The 26785-nt window shown below is 37.2% G+C and overlaps 1 protein-coding gene across 1 annotated transcript in view; it reads left to right on the plus strand.

Annotated features, from left to right (window-relative positions):
* The window catches only part of LOC150106349 (protein slit-like), a 427776-nt gene that overhangs the window by 254168 nt on the left and 146823 nt on the right, over positions 1–26785 (plus strand). The window contains exons 9-10 of the mRNA XM_090392392.1: positions 7709–7717; positions 11702–11843. Of these exons, the coding sequence (XP_090248518.1) occupies positions 7709–7717; positions 11702–11843 (151 nt within the window). The remainder of the gene's footprint in view (positions 1–7708; positions 7718–11701; positions 11844–26785) is intronic.

A 26785-nucleotide genomic window follows, 5' to 3' on the forward strand; every position in this document is an offset into this window, starting at 1 on the left:
GCAGGGGGGAAAGAGGGGAGGAACTGTAGGTCCGTGCTGCTTGGCAGGTCGCCGTTTTGAAGCGAGGTATAGAAAAGGTTGAAAAACTGAAGTTCAACACAACTAAGCTTCTCGAATTGGAGGCTTAGTCGAAATCTTTCTATTCTCTCCAAGGTTGCATGGGTAATGAGAGCGTTTTTTTTTCTCTCTTTCCTCTGCTTGTCATCTTGATGCAGGCATGTACACGTCTTTCCTTCCTTATTTATCTATAGTCCAGTCTATGTAGGAAACGTATATTTAAGGTAGAAAGTATTCGTTCGCAAGAAAGTAAAAATCAACTTTATTCTCAGCATAATACAAAACTGAGTGATGGATTTTGTTGCAGGCCTATTCCTTACCGTTATCTGACAGCATGCAACAATTGGATACACTCTAATAGATGCACACCCACTAGAAGTCCAACATTACGAGAAATTTGTTACGGACTCTGTTAGTAATAAAAACAACTCATCAGTCCTGGTTGTGTAACTTACAGAATGTTAAGAACATTGATAGGAGAGGAGGAATTTTAAGGATAACGAATCCTTTACTTCCTGAATCTGCGAAGTTTCTCTCTTTGAAAGAAAGAAAGTTCCCAATATTTTAAGACGATGAAAAATTCAACCTGAATATGAATCGTTTAGCTTTGATAACCATTAAAATGGAAACAAATTGCAAAGAAAAATCTGGTTGTAGATAAATGAGCTGACGTTAGGTGTCGCTATAGAAGGTCAGTTTGGTTATGTTTTTGGAGTTGTGTACAAACGAGATGACGGGCGAGTTAATTGCACAGCAGATCCGCCTCGTTTCATTTGACTCTGCCAGAAAGTTCTGTTTTGCCTGCGACAATGGTAAACGCCTTAGGAGATCACAAGTGAACTGCACAATCATGCCGCATGTATAATCCTTTACGTGGGACTGTGCCTATGAATGAGTCACTGTTTACCTAGAAGTGCGTGATTGCCAGCCATCAAAATATCCAAGGGAAGAGAGACTTATTAAACATTTACAATTTCGAGAACATGCAGCCAATCAAAGCAGGCCAGAGAGCCCCTCTCGTTCTGTACCATCACGTTGCTGCCATCCTGCACCTCGAGGCGCTGTCAGCTCTGTCGTTAGCTCACGTTTAGAAGCTTTACTTACTCAGATGTCTTCAACGGATTAGACCGCATTTCGCGAGCTATTTAAAGACACTTAATACCCGTTAATGACGATGACGAGTATTGCCCTTTTTACTAAAAGCGACACTCACTTCAGCTTCCGTCAAAGAGCGTTTGATTTAATAGCTACATATTCAACATCCCCTTTCTTCTTTCCCTTCGGTTATCTAGAAGCGTTTTCTATTCAGACAAACTCGCTGGTGCTGTTTCATGAAGCGATGGCTAACGCAAGGAAGAAAGAAAGAAAAAAAAAAGAGAAAGACAGTTTTAAATTAGCGGCTACGAACTTTTTAAAACAAAAATTGATTAATTTTTAATTGGAATTGTTTGAGAAAACACAAAGGAATTAATTCGATTTATTTGCGGTAGAAAACATTTCCAAGTTTAAAAACGTTGTGCTAACATAATCAATTCAACGAAATGAATTAATGAGTGAAATTTTCTCTTATGTGAGAAGAGAAATGAAATAAAAGGAGGCTTATATACTTCACTTAGGGTTACATACTCGTATTTCACACATATTCCAAGTAATTTATCCAATGAGATAATAAAGTAACTTTGCATTTAATTGCTGGAACTGAAAGAGCTATGTATTGCGATATCAAAGAACTTTGATTTCTGAAAACTGTGGATTTAATTATTTAATATTTAATCTATCGAAATAATCATTTTTGAATGGTGAAAGAAGCTGGAAACTCATACGTATGTTTCTTAAAGTTCTTAAAAGAACTGGACGATGGGCTCTTTATCCCGTCATCTGAATGAAGAATATCTGTGTGGATGGAGTGTTATTGAGCTAAAAGCTCAAGTCATGGCTGGGTAACGGGCAATAGCCGAGCCTCAGTTAAAACTTCATTGGCTACAGCATTGCCATTTGTTACCCTGGAAGTCCTAAAAAGACGTTTTCAAGTCACGTATGTTTCTTAAAGTTGTTAAAAGAACTGGGAGATGGACTGAGGCCTTGACTCTTTATCCGTCATCTGAATGAAGAAAATCTGTGTGGATGGAGTGTTATTGAGCTAAAAGCTCAAGTCATGGCTGGGTAACGGGCAATAGCCGAGCCTCAGTTAAAACTTCATTGGCTACAGCATTGCCATCCGTTTTTATTATCCTACTCGTCACGTATGTTTCACCTCGCTATTTGTAAATTTAGTTATATGATACTAAATATTTAAAGGGGGTATATAATATTTTTGAATTATTAGAAAATAAATTAAAAATATAAAATTCTAAACATCAGAATTTAAGTAAAATATAAGTATCACTATTATTTTATAGAAGAAAATATATTTAATGATATCACTGATATGAGAGATTTGCTAATTCAAATATGACTAAGAAGGTATTACATGATTTCAGAGGTAACAGTGAAAGACTATATTCAGATGACAATATTGAATCGACATGCTGAGTTTTATACTGCCCTACTGTATGTACAAAAATGATAGAATTGTCTCTAATTTTCTGATTTAATGTCGATAAAACGCTGCTGTAAGAGATAGTTTTTATACTTCAGAATTAATTGTGTGTGTTGATCAATTCACGTCTCTTTGCTAGCGGAAAAACACTCACTTCCGTATTCGTAGCAGCTGACAAAACAATCGCTGCCACCCAAAGAATCGCTCTTTCAAAACGGTACAAAGTTTGAGGGTAGAAACAACACGAGAGTTGTTTTCTCTGCTAGTGGGGGATTTGTGAAGTGTACAAAAGTGTGTGTGCGTGCTTGATTTGTTTGTTCAGATGGCGTTTTAGCGGCTTCGTTATTTCAATTATTTGCATACGTTCGGTCCGTTCTCGCGTATTAAAATTGAGCTTCTCTTTACTAGTCACAGAACAGTTAATCGCCTTGTTCGTGGATAGAGATAACAACGCTAATCCACACGACTAACACAGCAGTAGAATAAGATTCGTAGCCGCCAGCACCCGAGGTGTTATATAAATCCGAGACGATCGAGGTTGTAGTGTGTGATTCACAGTTAGGAAAGTTTGTTGGAATTGTGCTAATCAGAGGGTGGTATGGATCATGCGCAGTAGATAACTGAACAAGGGAAGATTCGTTAAAACAACATTGAAAAGCAATAGCTTAAGTGACTCGGAATTTAGTCCTAAAAAGAAGTCTTGGGTACCAGAAACGTAAAACTCTACGAGGCACTTCCATGTGAAAGTGATATTCAGGTCACGCCAGTCTCCTAGAATTGCGTGAAGGTCTTCGAAAGTCTGCTCGGTCCATGGCAACCAACTCTGCTTATACTATCGAAATAGTGGAGGAGATTGTGGCTTTGAGTACGTTCTCCAGATAGACGGTATTGCACTAGTAATGCATACTCTACTGGGGAAGCCATCAGTTGTGTGAAAACAGTGTGACTCAGAATTATTACAGGCTGAGCTCCTGTGTATTTAAGCCGACCTTCTCCGAGATGATCATAATATGATACATTTTGTTTTATCTTCAGATGTGACGCGGTCATCATTTTATCTGGAAAAACTAAAGCTATGTTAGGAATAAAATCATCCATTGAATACTATAAATCGATCCACTCTATCTGTATCTTATTTTTCCTCTTTCAAATACAAAACGCATTCAGATAATTGATTCATATTTTTTTTATACTACTGAGACTTTCTCAAAACCTGTGAAGTTATTTTACGGAAATGTAGGCCTAGAAATTAAATAGAAAAAAATGGTTAATTCCATATCCCAAATGTCTTTTACTTTCTTAAGGCGAAATGTTATTTCTTTAAAATTTTAACGGGAGAGGAGCAGTCGAAGTTTGTTAGTTCAAAATAGATGAGAACTTGTGCTTGGTTGGATCAAGCTGTACTCGAGGACATAATAAAAACGACAGCAAAGGAGAGAGTCAAAACAAATGTAAAACGTTCATTTTTATGTCAGATTAGAACATATCTCTAATTATCTTCAAAAACTGGTTATAGAAACTGAATATATGTATGTAACTTTAACAAAAAAGTCAGTTGTTACTAGATGTTAATTAAAAATTCTTTTTAATTAACATCTTTTTTTTAATTTTATTTTTATAAATATCTCATCTTTCTTCACCATCTTACCCAGTAGCTTGCCACAATCAAGTGATATCTCAGTAAAAATCTAATACTAAGGTATTCCTGTCTTCAAAGCCTTGTGAATGTCTGCGAATTGCATGTGTTCTAGCTGGTTGCTTGCAAAATGGAAATTTTGCAAGCAACCAGCTTGCAAAATTTGTAGGCAAAAGCCATCCCACCTCCAGCTGAGACTGGCTAACCCATCTTTAGATGAAAAAGCTAATATAAAGATTTTTTGCATCCAAGACAAGAAATCAGACCCTTAACCTTTTGCAAAGATATTACCAACAGAGGTCAGGATTCTCCTCATGTAATAATATATGCAAAAAGAAATAAACCTGAGCTTACGATGTCGGCCTAGGGTTGATTTTCCTCTATGTCCTTTCTACGGAATATCATCACTCGGACATAAATTTAATCTCAAATACTTATTTGTGGTAGTTGTGTGACATTCAGTGGAAGTTAGCTATAAAGCAGGAATTTGGGTGATCATTCGTGCTATTTGTCGCCTTATATAGAACTTAAGTCTCGTTATTGAAGGTATAGAAATAAAATTAAAAAATAATTCAAAAGAGTTCAGGGCAGATACTTGCTGCTCCTTGCTTATTCCTGACACTTCCATGATGATGTTTGCCCTTCTATTGGATTCGTTGAATACTTATAGGAAGCAAAGGAATCTTTCCAAGAGCTTTTCGACTGAAAGTGAAGCGAATTAATTGGGCTCATGCGGAGGAGGAATTTACCTCCCTCTCAGAAACTCCGGCTTTTCATCGTTGCTTACAAACCTGTCCAAAAATATATGCAATTAACAGACAGAATACATTCATCTCATAGCTTTGATTCCCTCTTGTTTGTAATTTCAATTAATTATCTTTACTGGAATTATCTTTCCGGTCTTGTACCAAAATGCAGCTTCGTAACCCATTGAAAAGCGTCATTGTCGGTGATCGGGCCCTTAATAAACCCATTTGGCGATTCCGAATGTAAGCGACTGAAAGGCATATCTGAACTGTTATTTCCATGAAGGACCCGCACGTATTCCGCTTGTTGACCTGATTGACCTGAATTGTGTCTGCGTTCAGTGGAGACGGTAATTAAATGGGACTCAGTTTGAGAAGCATTGAGACAGTCTCTTCGGTTTAGCAGCCCGTTTACATGTGAACAATGTACCAAGTGTGGTGAACGAGGCCCGCTTGGGTCATTTGAATACGATTCAGCTTTCGTCTTCCTCGATGTGTAAAGCGCAAAGAACCACCCATCGTAGGAGCATCTGATGGACTGTCTTCCCGCCCGACTGACTTACACATGTACGGCGAACGGTCGTCTTGAAACATTAATCGTGTTTTAATTAGGCTCTTCAGCGTCCGCTCGCCGTATCACGTAATATGCTCCGCTATCCCTAAAACACTCTGTTTTCGTTTATTGACAGGAGCGTCTCTCTCCCCTTGTATACACACACAACTACTTCGTTAGAGACGATTGTCGTTCTCTAAAACCTCGAATTTGCATGACAACGCGTGTAGTGTAGTGCGAGACGGGAACACCTCCTTGTCACGTCCTCATTCACATTCCCCATTCCATTGAACGAGTCTAAATTATTAAGTGTGAATTTCGCTTATCAGGAAATTGAGTTTCAAGTAAACTGATTATCTGGATTGGACATTCTGTGGATCGTCTGTCGTTCAAACCTTGGAAAGGACGCGCTGTTGAAGGAAACTTCCTTCCCCCATCTCTCCTTTATCCCTCCTTCGCTACTCCCCCCCCCTCTCTCCGCAGTTGGCTTTTCTTCCCAGCGATGCCATGTTCGAACTTTGTACTAATTGAATCAATCTTGTTGGCTCCATAATCAATTATGGAGCCGAGGCAGCATTTCCTTATCATTTCTACAGTGCGCCTTGGCAACAGCTTGAATCGATGCAGCCCTTGTCCCCGGCTCTCGGGCCTCCGTGGCGTTCTAAGAGACGCTCCATTCATCAGCACAATACTCCCCTGTGTGTCGTCCGACGAACTGAATGGATCCTGATGGGGAAGTTCAAGCTCTCGTGCAGAACGCACAATGAACTCTAGGCAGAGCTAACAAATTTCTTTATTCTTATCATTCGCGGGTGTTCGCGAAAAACTCTAGGTGTCCCTCCCTCCCTCTTTCCCTTCCCTCTTAGATTCCCTTTGAGACTTCATCTCTCCTTTTGCTACATCGTGGCCCATCGTTCACTTCATCTAGACCTCTTTGAACCTACTAGAGGTTGTCCACACGCTACCAAATAAATGTCATTAGACATATGGATAGAAGGCGAATTTGCTGAACACACACTCGACAGACACGTCCTCTTCCCAAGTGTTGTACGTGCCTACACGATTTTTGAATGGCTTGTTTGTACCGTTGCTCACTTCATTGTTCGCCTCTTTCGTCACTCGCAACTGCATTTCTGTCATTTATAAACCTAGAAAAATCATGATGGTATGGGAAGTAGTTTTAATGGATTTGCCTTTAGAGAAGATAAATAGAATAAAAAAAAATCGGTTTGACTGGTGACGCAACTGTGAATGAGCTGTAGATGCAATAAATAAGTTTTACTACATTTAGAGTTGAATGTAGATACCTCTGCAAACACCCATTCAAATGATGGAATGATTTTTATTAGTGGTTTTACTATAGCAGTTTAACTGATCAGAAAAATCCTGTTACCTTAATTAATGTTGAAGCATTTTGATGCCTCGTTAAGTGCTGAGCGCTTCATCTACTTAATAAAGAGTTATGGAAGAGATAGATGTGGTTTTATTGTCTCTACTTTTAATCTAAATAACCAGTCCAGTCTAGAGTTCCTGGTTTTTATTACCTTTATTTTATTTTTATTTTTATTTTACTCAACTCCACACACAAGAAGTCCCAGACTTATGACACGACAGGTGTCGTGTGTAGGTAGGTGGTTAGACAGAAGAGAGGAATTTGTTTGTATTTTTTTGAAACCTGAATGCTGAGTCATTGGAGAAGACTGTTCCAAAGAGCAGAAGAGTGGAAAATGAAGGCAGAGGATGACAGGTTGGTTCGATGAGTTGGAGTTGAACTGCATATGGGTGTTGACTGGCAGCTGCTCGTATTCGTATATGAATACTGTTCACAGGAGTAATGTCCTTGGAAATACCTGTAGAAAACACATAATGCAGCAACCGAGCATCTATGGGAACGCTAATGGATGGAGCTAGTGAAGGAAAAATCATCACTTAAGCGAATTGTTCGCTTCTGTATATAATCAAGCATTCTGAGGGACGTTTTAGGTGCACCACACCAAATGTGAGAACGGTATTCTAAGGTTGGCCGGATTTAGGATTTATAAATTGTAGGGAGTTGCGGAGAACAGAAATGATGTTTAGAACAACAAAGAATACCAAGTTTTTAGAAGTTGAAGAACTTATGGATCCCAAGTGTTTATGCCACAGTGCAGATTAGATGTGAGAGTTAACCCAAGTAGATGGAACTGGTTCGTTCTGGTTGGCAAGAGGAATATTGTAAAAGATTAGGGAGTGAGGTGAATAATCTTTCTTTCTAGAAATGAGAGGATTGAGTTTTGATGGTATTAAAATTCACCAGGTTATCCTCATCCCACTTGAGAATGGTAAGGAGATCAGTGTTTAAGGCATTGGTAAAAGATCTTGAAGCGTAAGTTACTTGAGCACTAAAGGTTTTGAAAATTAAAAACGGAAGTGAAGAGTACTGTCATCAGACAAAGCTATGAATAGGATTGGATGTCAGGGAGAGAAGGTCATTAATGTTTAGGAAGAAGAGCGTAGGTTCCCCTTTAATACATACAGTATATGCTGAAACCACTTAGGATAACGTGTTTCATTCTACGTATCTTTCTTTGTTGGTTCGTATATTCAGTACCTTTTATGAAGTGTCCCCCAAAGGGTTCCAGAATCTCTTTACAGATGCGAGCAATCCGGGTATTTGATGCACTTGATTTATACTCTGTTGTTTTTAACAAACCCCACTCAGATTTTCTTACCATTCATGTGAACAAGCATCACCCACTCATATCATAAATGACCTTCTCTTATTCATCTTTATCATTAGATATACTTTGCAGTTCTCAAACGAGTAAGAATTCATGATTTTCACCAACCATTGTTCTAAACATTGATTTCTTTGTATTTTACAGTGGAACGAGAACAATCGGTGAGCTTTACTGTTGTTATACACAATATTCTGTCTTATTTCTTGCAAGAAAGAATTTCTGCTCAAGATACTACCTTTGAACTTTCAATCTTAATACAAATCCTAAATTCGCCAAACGTTGGAATGCCCCTCACATTTTTTTTTTTTTTTTTGTGAGCGCGCGCTCACAAAAAAATTAAAAAAAAATAAAAAATAGACAAAAATTAAAAAAAAAAAAAAAAAAATTCATTTCAACAGTAGGTGTTCTTAAGTCTTTTCGTTGATACATCGTCATGAACGAAATAGGCGAGACATAAAAACGAACAAGTTCATTTCGACAGTATTATTTCACGATATACTTCCCTCAATCCTTATTGATCCCCCCCCCCTAAATAAAGTGCCTGATAACTCAGAAAAGAAACGCCAACAAGACAGTGTAATGATTTCTTGCCGAGCTCTCTCACAGTTTGTGCTAACAGCGTCTATTACTAGCAGATTTACCAGTTTCCTAACCCTCTTTCTACTGTCTTGGTCGTTACGGAGTAATTTTTCCCAAGAAAAACAAACGTAACAGAAAAAGAAATCTATTCCGGCAGACACATGGAGCCAACTACGTTTCCACTTGGGTCTACACCGAATTACCTGAATAATTAATATTGTCCTTCGCGACTAGCGACAGCTTGCCGCACAAAACCTAACAGAAACAAAAGAACGATGATGTTCGGAGTAACCCTTGGCGACATAGCACACAGTTTTGTTTGGTTGGCGCAATCCATTATGGTGTCATAATGCCTTTTGCGACATGCTCGGTGGAGTTTGGCAACAACAAAAGAGTGGCATCATTGCTGCCAGCTGAAAGTCACGTGATGCTGCATAGAGAAAGCTTAGGCTATGACAGACGATGTTCTTTTTCGCATTTTGTTGACTGATTAACGATTTTAATTATAAGAGAGTGCTTATTGAACTCTGCTGAAATTAGATGTTTTATGGATATTAAATTTAGGCAAGTGGCGTTGCAAATTTCAAAAGGGTTTTAAATTAAAGGATACTTGAAAGACACTTGCTAGTGTCAGAAAGATTACAAGATATCTTTCAATGTTTTAAAATTAAATGCAAAAGCTCTTGGCAGTCGATTTCTAGCCTAATTATTATTTGCGAATTTAAATCCGACATTGATAATTTGAAGGGATGCATTTTGCAGTAAGGTGTCCTTTCTAAAGTAAATCAAAATTAGTATTTAATGAAAATTTATTACTAATTTTGTTATTTTTTTATTTATGTATTTTGTTATTAAAATGTATCTTATTTTTATGGTACATGAAATTTTCCACATTCTTCATATATTATGAATTCTTGCATATCTCGAAACATATGCATGACTTATACTTTATCAACAGTTTTTATGAAACTGCCATCTTCATTTTATTCTTCAAGCAATAGACTGAGTAAATAGCTCATAAAATTGTTGGAATTGGAAAGTATAATCCTTCTGATATATGCAGAAAGTTCTTTGATTTATTTTTAGTCATATAAAGATGCAGTATATATTACATGCTAGAATCTGTTATTTTCATGGATATTTCAGAATGTTATGGCCAAATTTTTGCAAAAAAAAAGTAATATTACACTGCTAAAAGTTTCACACACACACACACACGTGAAAATCTAACTATAATCTCTTGTCACCTTGCTTCTAGTGATGAATGTTACAAATATTGTGTTACTTGTCGGGTTAAAAGTAACAATATTAACGGTGCTAAATCATTACTAAATGTTGTTACAGACCCCTTTTCTTGTGCTTCCGGAGAATGAGCATAGCATTTCCATGCTTTATTAATCAGCCGCAGGTGCAAATCACCGTAAATCATTCTAAAGAAATTCTCCAACCCTCCCACCAAGGATGAACTTTAAAGATCACGCAACATCCGATTTATTCTCAGATGCAGTGCATCCAATCACGAGGTGTCCTATCGAAGATAACGGATAAAGACCAGACGACGATACAAAACTATTTTTAGATTCTCATTACTGGAGATCATTAAGAAGGCCGACGTTTGCTCACAATTTACAGACCCCCTGCTCGTAATTCATGTTCCCTGGAATAATAAGTGGCTGACACGCACCAACTACCTTCTTTTCTCTCCCCTCACCAGAGGTTATTTGTAATATTTCTCCTGAACGCAGTTGGCAAAACAAATGTTCATTATTTCAATCTTACCCTTTGCTTATTTCCTGTCATTGAAGAAGGCGATATTTTTCCCGTTGAAACTCATTACATTGAGAAACGCAATTAAAATAAATGAATGTTTAGTGGACGATATCGGATTTCAATTTGGTATTTTCGGTACATAAATATATACCTGAACTGAAATCAGTCTTTGTTACCAGATCAAGAACAGAGGTCGTATTGTAGATAACGATATTCACCTAAGCAAACTGCGCTGCTATCTTGTTTATAATAGTGATACTTAACAAAGTATTGTATCCATTTAGCATTGTCCATCGTTATCTGAATCTAATCTTACTAATCATCGGAAATGATTGACAGTGTCCTCTTCTAAACATTATGTTAATACTTTATATTTTGATCCACTGTATGGTACTTCGTATCATATACAAATGCTGTTTGTGAAGTTCTGAATGAGATGGTTTGGACCTATATTTTTGCTACAAATATCATCCCAGATTTCCCACAAACGTATTAGATTGGACTTGCTGAGATATCTACATATTAAATAACAGAGATCCTGAAGTTTTGCACATTATCGGGACAGAATCCTGGGGCCACTTCGAGGTCAATGGAGTGTGACCCCTATACCTCTAGCATTTGTTATTTTGCAGCAGGATCTCAAGACCTTATCGAAACAACTAAGTGACATCAAACTGATCTCAGTTTGATTCCAACGAGTAGGCTGGTTAGAGTAACCAGTCGACTGTAATTCAGACTATGAAGAGAGTCATTTGATAAAGGCAGTCACTGACTAGCTAATTCCTTTTGGTCAAAGACTTCGGTTGTTTAAACATTATATAATAGTTGTGTGATATACCGGAATTAGCGAGGCAGTCTTTACCAGGAAAAGTAGATTATATTATCTTCTTAGCACTACATCAATAGAACAATGTGGTCGCAGAACATCTCTTTAAGATCCTCAGTAACTTAGAGTTAACTGTTTGAAGCCCTGTATTGGAAATTTACATAACAAAATTACAAAAAAAGTTAGTACAGTTCATTAGGGAGTAACTATTATTGCATAAATGTGAATAAATAAAAATTAATTTACTTTTTTTTTTTTTTTTTTGTCATTTGTAGGTGTTGAAGAACCTTCCTCTACTGGATGTACAAGAGAACCAATGTGCCCTTATCCGTGTTCCTGTTACGATGGAGTTGTTGATTGCCGAGATAAAGGTCTTACTCGTATCCCTGATCACATACCGGACACAACCACAGAACTGTAAGTTGAAGTTCAAATTCTACATGTAATACTCAAAGGTACCGTACTCTGGCGTATAGTTTATTTTCATGTAATTTATAAATAGCACACTACAATTGCTGATGTTTTCCTTGTATGATTATAAAATGGAAAAAATTTAACAAATTTATTACACGATTTAATGTCTCAATAATTAAAATTAAAAATATCTAATGTTCTTAATAGGTAAGATAATAATCAATGAAACGGGCATAACCTGTATTAAGACTTTCTGATCCGTACGTCTGAAATATTTCCCATTGTGACCGACCTTTTTGGTACAACGAATATCATTTAAGGTCAGGAAAACTTCTTGGTGTTCATAAAAAATCAGATCCCTTTGCTCCAAACTATCGACAAGATCACTGTTGCTATGAGTCTGTTGCCTGGAGACCACCCTGCAAATAAACTTAATTGCAACATAAGAAGCGTATTTAAAGGTCACGCACTCGACAATGTAATTACATGATGGCAATTTTATCTTGACGGCCATTGTGTATGAGAGTGGGAGAGACCGTCTACCGGCAGTCACACAGCAAGAGTAGAGTCACAGGGATCAACACTTAGCATCGATATCTCTGTATATGATAAAACCAGATCACGTTTTGAGACAGAAGAACAGATAAGCAAGCGCTGTCATGCAGTGAACTGTTACTAATTACTAGCAAGGGTTACCTTCATTATTCAGAAATGTGTACTTCATTTCAACAGAATCTTTGTTTTATTTTAATACTAATAATTTTGGGGTGTTTCTTTTTCTATTGTCATTCTACTGGATGTTGTTTTAACACACAATTTATCTGATTGTTAAACACTTATAGTATAGTCCTCATAAGGATTGGCTTAAAGGGGCGAAGCAAGAATGCTTTTCATCTTCCCCGTTATCTGTAGGGATAAGGTGTTATTGAGCTGATAAAGCTCTGATCATGGCAGGAGGGTAACAGCAATAGCCGAGCCTCATTGGCTACAGCATTGCCATCCATTACCCTCCAAGGGTATTAATCACCATATTTAAAGGTAAAGCCGTCTCTAAAAATTCGGACGATCCTTATGCCACTCAATCGTGGCGAAAGACCGTCCATCTCAGCGTTGGCTCCACTCAGTGATGGCCTTCCACCCACACGCCACCACCGAGCAGAACCGCTCATATTCCGAAGAAAAGCATTCACTGACAAAGCCGCTCAGCGGGCCGTGCCGGAGAACACTTTCCCCGGAGACTCAAATTGCTCCCTTAAGGCAAAAACCTTAAGAGAGCGAGTCAATCTCTTGAATCTCTGAGCCCCAGGGGGTAACAGCAACAGCCGAGCCTCAGTTGAACTTCATTGGTACAGCATTGCCATCCATTACCCTCCAAGGGTATGGAAAACAAACCCTTAATTAATCACCGTATCTCAAGGTCGATAACCCAAAGACCAGATTGCTAAACACCAAATGTGGCATAGTTCATATATTTTCTTTGTATGAATAGATTATTAAAATACTCTGGATTAAAGAAAGTAGTAAGAAGATGTTTCTTTTATTATAAAGTATATTATTCTTAAAATAAATTTTATTCGTATTTTCTCAGAATGGCTTCGTCTGTCATATATTTCATGCTCTGTGAAGTATTTTGATTAAACGGAGTCAAAAATTCTTTCATTATAATCTATCGTTTGGTACAAAATTGTAATTTCGAAGGAATTGTTGTTGTCTTTACAGTAGGTCTTCCTGAAATTAGGGGAATTCAACGTCCAGTGATTTTCTAACACTGTGTAGTATCAAAAGATATAACTTGTGATGCTGAACTTTATTTGTAGAAGGCTTCTTTTTATTTTGCTTTGAGACTACTTTCCAAAGCTGATCTAATCAAGTTAGACATATCACGTGTTCGCATACTGAATTATAACTCTCCGCTGTTGAAATCTTATTAAAGCAACTGAGTCCTCACACACACACACGGCCTGATGTTATTCCCTCTTCCACCCCTAAGTAAGGCTCGTTCGTTCCATTCGGTGCATTCTCCTACTAAATGACATTTGAAAGTTGCAACCATGGTGACAGGATAAACCTTCATCTCTCAATGACCTTTTAGCGAAAGGGTTTTTACCAGCATCCATTAGCAGTTCAGCGCACACACGTCCGGCTCTGACGAATGGCCGGAGGGTGCGGGAAATGGACAAGCCATGTTCTTTCCTGTACTTTGTCTTCTGTCAGGACAAAGTCTGCTTTACGCTTTCTTATACTTCCACTGCGTCTTTTCCGGACATTCTGTAATGTCCGCAACTTCGACTAAGTAATACCATTCGTATATCCTACTTCCCTATCCCTCTTCTCCCCTGCATTGATCCCCTAAGTAAGCAACGACACCAACAGAAAGTTTGAGGTTATACTTTCTCTCCGACTGCCACTTGTTCGTCGACTCACGTTTGAATAGACAGAATAAACTTAACTAGCAGCGGATTCTCTTAGTGGTTGTTGCAAAAGGATAGGGTGGCAAACAAATGACATATTTAATCTCTTTGAAAAATTCAGACGAAGATAGTATTTGTCTTTAATGATGATAATTTTAGAAAGAAATTGTAACTTTAAATAAAGGTTTTTTTGTAGCATACTGTTCATCCCATCGCACATTTCGACAGCTTCGCGGAGAACTACCTGATTTTTATGAAATAAAAATCAGATGCCCATGTTCCAAACTAACATCGGTATTGTCTGATGACAACATATGATAGCCTTATCCTTATAAGGACTGGCTTAAAGGGGCGAAGCAAGGATGCTTTTCATCTCCCCCGTTATCTGTAGAGGACAGTGTAGGGATAAGGTGTTATTGAGCTATTAAAGCTCTGATCATGGCAGGAGGGTAACAGTAATAGCCGAGCCTCAGTTAGAACTTCATTGGCTACAGTATTGCCATCCATTACCCTCCAAGGGTATTAATCACCGCATCTCACGGTCGATTCTACAACCTTGCTGAGATACCTATATGATAGCTTAATACATAATTCATGCATTTTTCATATACAAGTAAAAAAAAGTGTATTGCTTTATTTTTAATAACTGAGTTTATTTTAGTTATTTAAAGATTTTCAGTAAATTAAAATATATATTATATTATACAAGAAATTACATGAAAAAAATTGTTTCTGAATTAGGATTCGATGAAGGATAAATAACCGCGTCCATTAAAACTCTCTTAATGGTATGATCCAGAGTAGCTATTAAATTAGAACATTATGCATATAAAAATGACATCATAATGAAGTCAGCATTCAAGTATAATTTAGCATATAGTGATCACTTAGTTTTCCTGTGTAGCCCCCATACGGTATAAAATGCCTAAAAAGAATCTAACCACAGCACATCCAGAATTTGAATAATTATCCAAAATAAAATATGACGAGGAAGGGAAGTATCTAGGATGCTAACATTGCATACATTCTACTGTTGAGCTTCCAGTGTTGCAACATAGTTGCATTTCTTTTTACTCTCGCATAATACTTCAATTGGAGACATGATTATGAACAACTTCCTCGAACTTATTTTCGTTGTATCTGAAGTTTCAAATGAATTACAGTTCAATAGGCAAACAAAGATTAGAACACATTTTTGGCAGCATTCGTCTACGGTGGCAACGCAAAAGTGCTACACACACCGATCAAGTTAGTAGGTGGCAACCAATATTTGGACAACCATTTTAAGTAAGCTGTTCTTTCGCCGGAAAAAAAAAAATAATAAAAGGTTCCATGACCATCCAACGTCTTCAGGAAATTGGTCCAATTAGTGTCGGAAGATCATGCTTTACGGGATCAGGGGAAGAAAATATATATAACCTCGTCATTAATCAACAACCAATGATTGATCGAAAAAGTTTTCTTCTAGTAGAGCATTTTCTTTTGCGGTTTGTGCGTTGTGGCGTCTATGGGGAACAGAAAAAAAAAAAAAAAAGAGAGAGAGAAGTCGCCAGTAGCACATACCACCAGAACGGAAATCACGGTATAAAAGAACGCGAGTGGCACATGACAGTCTCCAGGGAAACCAGATGGGATGCTCCAAAATAAACAGGCCGTTAAATAGGCTCCCAGAACGGTTGGAGGATGTCATTGGCTACATCGATATGGACCTCCTCTTAAGTCAGATGGGGGAGGAAGAAGGGGAAAAGGAATCTTCATTTACTGGATTGAGGCTGTGTTAACCGAGGGATCGGGTTTCGTGCTGTGGGTGTGAAGAAGAAACTGTTTTCTCAGACAGCAGTTAACAACCCTATTTATCATTTCCCCTTCTCCCCTGTCGGTTCCCCTTTAAGACCAGTAGGTATGGTTAAGAATGCTTGGAACGAAGTCGTACGGAAGGGGAGTGTTTTTAATTCATAAAAAAATGGAAGCTATATTTATGTATCTTGAGTGAAGTAATTTTCTTTCTGCGTGTAGAAGGTGGAAGAGGCATTATTGGCGGAGATGAAGGAAAAAACCCAATTCCATCGTGCCCATTTATTACAAAGAGTTTTTTTTCTGCTTTTAATGCTGCTATTAACATTATGAGTGTGGGTCCCATTACAGAGAAGTTATTTTTCATTGCGTTACTTTGTCAAGGGAAATGAATTAAATAAACACCTCTTCTGCTATCCATTAAAGCAAGCGTTCTTCCTCTTCAATTGGAAAGAATTTTAAATATTTAAAGAGATTTTGGATACAATGAATATATCAAGTGCTGCGTCTAGGCAGGATTACAATGGTATTATTCTTCCGACTTAATAGGGCACTACCTGCAGTGTTTGATTACAAAAACCTAACTTCTGTATGAATGAAACATCCTTTTGATGCATAATATGAATTTTCAACGCTGGAAAAGAGTTACATCAAGTTCGTAAGAACCCTCTACTTCCAAATAATCGACGCATTGTGGCTATCCCTTGAAAATAAGAACCATAGTGGGGCTTCTACGAACAGCAGCACTTACTGAAGAGGACGAAGGAGCAGCTGTCGGCATCCCTGCCCGTAGGGAATACAGAGGTAACAACGAAAGACAATAGACGCATTCTCTTGAGTGTTATAAGAGCTTGCGCCACCATCGAGGCCTTAGGGGGATATTGACAGAAAGAATGGAGAGCTCAGATTCGTTCAATGGCACAGGGTGTCCAGGAAAATGCAGTCGACCTATGCTGTTCTGATTGTCGTTTGGGAGATGATTATTACAATATATTATTAAAATACATTATTTTCTGTTACTAGAAAAATCTTGCCGTCACTTACGATGAAACCAAGAAAATGCGTTTTCATTCCGTCGCTCTTATAAGAGTGACAAGAGATTCATTAATCTGGTTGAATTAACTATAAACCGGTGGACTGGGACTGGTGGTTACGCAAGACTATTCTCGATTTAAAATAAATAAACGACCGAATTCGGCATTTAATGTCATAATTCTGATAATCATATGAATTATATTCTGGATATTTAATATCATTTGCATCGAGAACATGATTAATTGCAACCTTTTGTGATAGCATTTAAAAAATTGTTATCGCAAATATGAAATCCATTTTATTCTTAAACACGAACAATAAGCTATAATGTGTTGTCCCGCAATTGTTAATATGCTGTTCAAAATAATATAACAAGAAATGATCTGTTAATGTTGTTCTGAATATGATAAGTGAATCGCAAAGTGTTAAGAGTTTAATTTTTTTTCTTTTTTAGCAAAAATGTGTATTTTTAAAAAACAGATTCAGCCTACGTCATTGATGACATCACATTTATCAACTCGAATTCGCAAAAGGCAAATAAACAGTTTAACAGCGAAATCTGTATTGGAAAACGTATTGTAAAAATTACAGGCTGTAAATTAATACAAAAGGGTTTCAATCTATTATATATTTTTAACACGAAATAGAAGATAATATAAGATGGTGCCGGATTAAGAGAAACTATAAAAGAAAAAAAGGGGGGAAGAAATATATTAAGCACAATGAATTTTTTATTTACATCCACGAAAGCAATAAAACAATTTACATCAGTATAGTGTCTGGCTGATAGATTTTATTATTTTTTATATTTATTAACTTATCCAGAAATTTTGATCTGAAAACCAAGAAATCACGTTTGAAAGCTACTCAAGAACTCTAATAACTGAAGCGATGTTCCCACACCTTAAATTGAAATTCATTTCCTACCTGAAAATTCTGTTATTAAGTTTTCAATGTGCGTATGATTAATAACGCTATCATTATGTCACTTTTGTACCTGATGTGTAGATTATTTACGTGATCAGTAAAGCACTGACTGGAGAGGAACATCACTATGTCACTTTTGTACTTGATGTGTAGATGATTTACGTGATCAGTAAAGAACTGAATGGAGAGGAACAGTGGCTTCATTTTTTTTTTAATCGTGGAAGGTTAATAATGGACATATTACTTTTAATCACTGGGGAAAAATTATTCATCCTGATCAATGCAAAAATGCCTGGTTTGCATGTAAAGATTACAAGTAAGCTTTAAACTTGTCATAAAAGGATATTTTCTTCTGATAATTTATAATTTTATGTTGAATTTTTAAACATTTTCCAAAAAGGATGATATAGTCGTCATTATATCCTGAGGAATTAAAAGAAAGTATAAAAGAATCTGACACCAGTCAAAGATGATGATAATAAGAATATAAAAGTGAGCACTATAAAAGATACAGATATATGAGTGGGGGAGGAATGGAAGTCAGAATCGACTGTGAGATGCGGTGATTAATATTAATACCCTTGGAGGGTAATGGATGGTAATGCTGTAGCCAATGAAGTTCTAACTAAGGCTCAGCTATTGCGCCATGATCAGAGCTTTAATAGCTCAATAACGCCTTATCCCTACACTGTCCTCTACAGATAACGGGGAAGATGAAAAGTATTCTTGCTTCGCCCCTTTAATCCAGTCCTTATCCTTATAAGGACTTGATACAGATATGAGATAGATAAAAAGAGGTGAGACAAGAGATCCAGGGTAACGGATGGCAATGCTGTAGCCAATGATGAGGCTCGGCTATTGGCGTTACTCAGCCATGATTGGAGCTTTTAGCTCAATAACACCCAATCCACACATTTTCTTCAATCAGATGAAGGCATAACGAGTCAAGGACTCGGTCCATCCCCCCCCCAAAAAAATAAAGTAATAAAATTACAAATATGAATCAGTAAGAAAAGCCTTATTGTAAACACTTTTGCTGATGTCTAGTTGAATATTTAATTGATGCAAATTCGATTGGAATAATGGCATATTAATACAGTCGTGCATCGTATCTTCAAGCAGCAAGTTTCTTCAGTAATTCGCATCTCCTGCCTGGCAACTTGTTTTTATGGCTGCTGAAATAATAAATGAAATATAAATTTGTCCTTCACTGCACTTACAAGAGCAAAATCCCTCTTGGGCTTACATCTAAATTTCTCAGATAATCCTTAGCTTCCTTAATCCAGTTTCCCGCGCTACACGATCTGTACATCCTGCAATTAATTACGGGTTCTCCATCTTCCCCACGTGTGTAGGCTTAACGTCTCCTCCTCTTCAATCATCCAGTCCCTCAGAAAATCCTGCACGTCGTAACTCGTAAGCCTACGTGTGTACCTGAACGCCGCACGTCAAGGTTGACTGTCAGGCTGAAATATGAGCGCAGCAGCAACAGAAACAGCCTCGCGATGTCTCAAGGACTTCTCGCAGCCCATCTTAGAGCTCCGAGGCGTAAGAAAGAGAATGTTTTGGCGCACACCTGAGACGAGCAGCTGTAGCTCGAAGAACAGCGTTGGGTCACTTTTTTTTTACCCCCACCCCTCTTACGAACCTCCGGCATACACGTGCTCCCGACTAATGTCACGAGTAGATGGCCAGTTCTGATAGCACTCACTAAGTGTAGAAGTGGCTTCTTTAACTATGTTGTTAAGCCTTTTTTGGCTTCTCCAGTAAGAAACAAGCGAGATGGTCGAGGACATGGCGATCAATGCTGGCCATTAACATTTCCTAATTTATGACAGCTTGAGATAATGGTGGCATGCTTTCAACACTCAAAATACGTTCTTTAATGATATTTGCGCTTGAACGTTGACCTCCTGTAGAGCATAGTATACGTCAAGTGTTTCAGAACACGTTTTAATATGAATGATTCTTTAAGAATTCTGCCTCACTCCCTAGAGTGTCACAGCATGCGTTAAGGTGTTGACTCATAAACTTCACAAGGAGGTGAGCCGGCATGCTTGGAGTGTCAGAATTATATTGTCTTACTGTAAGGAAAAGAATCGTGCATATCACTCTACGATATAATGACATTGCTTAGAAATAGCAATTTTAGCATAGTCTGTGCTAGTTGCCTCTACTGCTATTAAGATTTCTCATCTCTATATTTCAATAATTTGGTAGATTGCATTTAAATAATGCACTGCTCATTCTTTCTAATATATCATATCTAATATTAATTGAGGAACCCGTAAAATTTTGTTGTCTTTAGATGCCATACCAACGTCTAATTTATTACAGTTGAATTCATACATGCTTTCTACTGGAAGCTTCTAACATAAAGGTTCATTGCTTTCCTGAATCCTAGCGACAAGTACTGTATATATATAACATCCCTCTTTCGTTACCAAATCAAAGCACATATTTTCATATGTGCAACGGAGAGAGAGAGATTTTAATGGCTGTGAATTTAATACTGCCTTGAAGTCATTAGTCTGGTTCTAGAGTGTATCTAGTTGTTTATTCTGTCTGAGGATTACATTTACATGCATGGAATTTCCAATTAAATCAGGCAGTCAAGAAAGGTGCTTGCATACCTTGTCTATCCTCAAACGTTAGGTTAAAAAGTACTTTTTTTTTCCTCCCTTCCCCTTCCACTGTATTTCTTTCTTCGCAATTGTTTTATCTGCATGACGCGTTCTTTGACTCCAATTATTTCACATTCTTTAAATCTTCCACGCTGCATCTTCTGAATTTGAGTCTTCTGATTGCAAGAAACGATCTTCTAACGCGGCGAAGTGCAGAACAGTAACAGAAAGAGGAGTGTTTTTTGTTTTGTAGATTATTTGTGTTCTTGCTTAATTGTTTCCTAACAACAGCGCTTGGCAGTGATTGTTTCTGTCCCCACTAACGCCCTTAGGATTTGTTTTCTTTAGCCGACTCTACTAAAGAAAAGAAAGAGGCGAAAACAGTCTAAACAAATATTTGATTCGTGCGAGCTTCCACTCCCTCCTGGCAAGTTAAAATACTTAAAGGACATTTAAAAGAGCAAATCACTCCGCTATTATAAATGGCTTGACAGTTATAAGTTCAGTTTTTATTAGGATGTATGCCCATCGCAAATCAATTTTTTTAAATTAATATTTTAATTATGAAATTTAAAAAACTTTTTTAATACGGCCACCAACATTTTTAATACGGCCACCGTTGCAAGAAACGATCTTCTAACACGGCGAAGTGCAGAACAGTAACAGAAAGAGGAGTGTTTACACTCCTCTTTCTGTTACTGTTCTGCACTGTTACTGTTCTGTTCTGTTTACAATAACAGGACATTGAATCCTATAGGATTCAATGTCCTGTTATTGTTTGTATGGCATTGTTTTCTGGGTACAGTTTCGACATGTGACTCCATGCTGGTGACAGAGAGAGAGAGAGACTGAATGTATCAAAACTCCTTTTTTATGTTGGTGTACTAATCAATGATAGTTCCTAATTTTATCCTCAAGTGACGTAAAAATGAAACTGTCGCTATCTTGGAGTGGAATGAGTTTGAAATTTTAATGGAATTTTAATAATAATTTGGTATCCTCTAGAATAGCGCTTCTTAAACTTTTTCCATTCGCGACTCCCTTTTCACCCGAGAAATTTTTACGCGACCCCGGGTATATACGTATATAAAATAGGTATACAAATCAAACATATACTGATAATAAATCATAAAGAAATCATAATAAATTTTAAAACAGTTCTTTGGTATACATATAATTTTACCATTTATATAAAGAATTACAAACAATAGACTCGAATCTGAATTAATTTTTGGTCGTTGCGCGTTCAGAAACCTTTTTCTGTTGCAAAAAGGTTTTCGCGACCCCATTTGAGGTCGTGACCCACAGTTTAAGAAGCTCTGCTCTAGAGCAGTAGTTCCCAACCTTTTTCCACTTGCGTACCCCTTTTAAACCCATTTCTATAAATTGTCCCCCTTGTTTTTAAAATAGCGGTGATTCAAACTTAATATTTATTATTCCATAATTAACGTTTTGCATTTTGTTTACTTTACTTTACATGTTTTTTCGCCATTACTTATTATTTTTCGTGTACCCCCTGAACGGCCCAGCACGTACCTCCGGGGGTACGCGTACCACTGGTTGGAAACCAGTGGTACGCGTACTCTAGAGCAGCGCTTCCCAAACTGTGGGCTGCGGCCCCCCTTGGGGGGCTGTAGGTTTTGCTGAGAGGGACCGTGAAATAATGAAAACAAATTTAAAATGTTTTAAGACTAAGTAGATTTTTCTTATCTTAAAAGAAACGTATTTAACTTTTATTATTATTATTTTTTTGTTGTTTTTTATATTTTAATGGAAAAATTCACACATTGGTGTTGGTTCACAAACTTTGCTTCCTGCGTATTTCGGCGCTTAATGAATATTAGTAAATATTGCTTATTCATATGTTTCATTTCAAAGCAGTGGTTAATTGTATTTACTTCGGATGCTCTCCAGGGAAGTTCCAAATCTTCCTGTCCCTTTCATCACGCGTTCCGCGTTCGTAATCAAGGGACTGTTGATATTGACTTTATATACATATCAAAACTCGTTTTATATTATAACTGTCATCCGAGCTAGTTTTCTGTTACCAATAAAAGTTTCGCATATACTTCACACATGAAAAAAAGCTTAAACAAGTTCATGTGGGGAGATAGTAACTCGCTTGCAGTGGTAAACAACACGCCCTCCCTAACCGCCACTATAGTGCAGAGGCATAAAAACAAGTACTTTTATTATGCCAGTGAATAAGGTATGAGGAGTCTGTGTAATATATTTCTCAACAAATAGTGCAATTAGAGACAACTGGTATAAAAACACACTAATTAATGAATCACATGTCCCCTCATACAGAAACTATGCTGTACAGACTGAAACAAAACCATATGTTGCGTGGGCAAACACAGTATCTAACTAAAAACTATTGTTATTAATTAGATGTGTGTGTGTGAGTTCGATTTCCCAAGGCAGCAATAAAATTCAACCGAACGTGTTAAAATTTGTAAACGTGTTAAAACTAAGAAATATATATATAGTGAATGTTATGGCAGTTTCACATATGCAATTCGGTTGAAGAGAGTTAGCATTTCAACTCAATTGTCAGCTATGCTTTTATCTTTCGGTCGCGCGATCTTTTGTTATTACCACACCAGTCATATGCACGTTTTAATAACCTGCCTTTGCTGTCTGTTTCGCGTTAGACTTAATTACTGTAAAGGGAGAAAAGTCACAAAAGAGAATGTTCCTGGTCCGGGGATTCCCTTATTCAGGTAATATTCATTAATTTCATGTTATCGGTCTGTGGTGTGCCAGTATCGGTAAGTGGTGATATTATTTGATCTATTTTACGTTAAAAAATGTAACTCTGAGATGGATAAGTGGCTGATAAAAAATTTAAAAGAATCCCGCGAACAATCAGAAGAAGCAGAAACAAGCTCAAAAAAAAAAGGACAGTATTTTCATATTTTACCAGAACAGACCGCATCGTCTTCAGAACCAAACGGTAAGAGGCAAAAAATGTAATATATGCATTTGATTTTTGCAATATTCGCTGTGTATGTTTTCTATTGAATATAAATACAATAAATATAATAATAATATACTCTCTATTACGATTTTTTTTCGAGGGGAGCGGTGAAATATTTTAATTTTTGCAAAGGGGGCCCTGACATCCAGAAGTTTGGGAAGCACTGCTCTAGAGGATTTGATTACTTTGGATAGAAGTGGCCTCTTTTTAGGCCTACAAGTCCAGATGGACACGTGCGTCTCAAGTCACCTTAATATTTGCTTTGATCTTTAAGCCCAATTCCATTAAAATTCAAACTCATTCCACTCCAAAATAAGCGACAGTTTCATTTTTAACGTCACTTGAGGATAAAATTAGGAACTATCATTGATTTTCATTAAAAATTGTGTTGGCCATAATTTTTAAATTTGTTAATGAGTGTGAACTAAAAAGGAACACCAACCATGAAATACTGCATTCATCAAACTTTAATTCAGAAGAATTCAAAGCTGTGCCGAAAGAGCTCTCACTCACTCAATCACTAAGATAGTCATTCTCTCCTGCTATCTTAAACTTTATTACTTAATCCCACTTAGGTCTTCGTATACAGGAGGACGTTTTTTGGACCAGATGTTAAAGCACCATCTCATTACATTCCTTGGATCACCAGTAGAGGAAGAGGAAAACGAAAAAAAAAAAAAAACAGCACTCCTATGTAGAGATTTTCTTTCTGACGCAACAAATTTAGAAACACTCGGGTATCTCGGGATTCGCATTCCTCATGATGCAGTTATTTAGACTCACATGATAAACTGTATGATGACGTGATCTCTCAGCGTGTGTGGGTGGAAACATGCCTTATTAAGATATTCGAATATGTAATTAATAAGATCGAAGTTTGGCTCCAACTATTTCGAGGTGAGTGCTGAAGTCCCACCCGAGATGTATTAAGTATGTGTGCCTTACCGAGTGACGATAATCTGGTAAAGAAAAGATTTGCATGACCATTCAAAGCTTCTTTTCTTCCTCATTCTCCTCAGCAGTCCCTAAGAACGATTATACGGGGGTTTGGCTTTTTATTTAGTTTCTAGACCGTGAACTCCTCGCGGTTTGTATTAAAAGAGTGGCGTTCTCTCCACCCAACGAGCATTCAGTCCGGTGTGAAAGGGTTGCGACGGAAGCCGTATCAATGACACGAACCTTACAAAAGAGACTTAGCTGCAGTTGTTTGAGGGGCTTTTCATAGATTGTTGAGATGCCGGGAAAACTTAGAAAGGGATCCTGCCTCTTGCCACCACATTTGGAGAAGATAAAGAGGCGACCACTGAATATGTTTTAATGAACTCTTAAAAAAGAATTGCCGAAAGGGGAAGACAAACTATTGGGATCTAAGGAGATCCCCTTTTCAGATGCTAAATAGAACTTATGAAGAGTCTAGGGGGGGGAGTGGAAGTCATTACAATCTTGGTATTAAAATGAACTTATTTTTAAAGCATTTCATAAACTTCAGGCATAGCATATCGTACTCCGTAAACTTTTAAATGCTTTAAAGTACATCCATCGATATTTTATAGCCAAATATAGAATGAATCTTAAAACTTTCGAAAATTTACCAGAGAGCTTGTGAGAATATTACCATCGTCATAGGATCGAATGTTATAGTCTCATAAGTTCTCTAGAGCTATATTTCGAAACTTTTAAGATTTTGTATATTTATCTATAAAATATCGATGTATCTATAATATCTTCTATGATAACAGCTAATGTATACCAAACTGAAGCTTTTCGGCTATATACTTTAGTAGTTTAAAAATATACTTTTTGCCTTTTTATATAGTATTGACATACTATACAACTTGAAGTATCTTTCTGAACGAAAAAACAAGATTCTAGATTTGAATCGACCGTGCGATGCGGTAATTAATACCCTTGGAGGGTAATGGATGGCAGTGCTGTAGCCAATGAAGTTCTAACTGAGGCTCGACTATTGCTGTTACACTCTTGCCATGATCAGAGCATTAATAGCTCAATAACACCTTATCCCTACACTGCCCTCTACAGATAACGGGGAAGATGAAAAGCATTCTTGCTTCGCCACGTTAAGCCAGTCCTTATAAGGACTTTCTGAACAAATTAGTAGTGCAGAAAAATTCTTCACAATCAACACAGGCAGCGGACTTACAAACCTTGAGATCGTTTCAAATATAAAAAACTGAAATCCGCCGTCGCAAGAGAAAGCTAATACAGCTTACAATGCTCACAATGAGCTGGTAAATTAACAATAATCCCCTCATGCACAAGCTACAATCAGATGAAGAGTCAAGGACTCGGTCCGTCTCCCAAAGAAGTTCCAAGTTTCTGAACAAATAGGAAATAATTCAGATGATTAATTACATTATTTTAATCCAGTAGATACGTTAGCAGTAATAAAAAAAATATTGTGAGTAGACGATCTCTTATTTTGCTACTGGATGTTTACATATTTCGAGTTATTAGTGACGTGACTAGTAGTCAATCAGTGTGACAGTCGCATTTTAACGTAGTTGTTAGTTCAATAAAGAAATTATATTAAGTAAAAAAGAATGGGAGATATTGCAGTAAAAATTTCGAGTATGGTATTCTTATTAGTTCCAATTAAAAATTTTTAATTGACAATTTTTAAGTGTTCATCATTGCCATCAGAGCGACATTTAAAACATAAATATTTGTCATAGGAATAACTGGATGAAAACGAAAAATTTGATGCATTACTGAAAGTTCTTAGCTATGAATTAGGACTGAAACCATGCAAATGTAGATGCTATATAATATAAACACTGGAAATTAACCATTGATATTATCTTACTGTACTTCTGGCACGCTTCTCCTTCCTAGCGACTTAATGATGGCCATAAATATTTTTCATTAAGGGTCGGAGGAAAATATTTTTTTACAAAGAAGAGAATTCGTAGCTGCCACTTTATGAAGTCACCAAAAAGATGACAAATATGATGATTCTTCCCGAGAATGTCCTCCCCCTCTTGAAATACGATCTTTCGGTCATTCTATATTCAACCCCTCTTAATCGCATATTTCTACATTTCCGCTGCTTCAGAGTGGAAATAATGCACCCACTAAGGAACGCACGTCCGTTATTTCGTTACTGGCCCCCATCCTCCGCACCCCAGCAACCTGTCAGTGACAGCTGTCACC

This window comes from Typopeltis vanoorti, chromosome 5 (assembly GCF_054136105.1).
Source record: "Typopeltis vanoorti isolate ZY-2024b chromosome 5, IOZ_Tvanoo_1.0, whole genome shotgun sequence".
Lineage (NCBI taxonomy): Eukaryota > Metazoa > Arthropoda > Arachnida > Uropygi > Thelyphonidae > Typopeltis > Typopeltis vanoorti.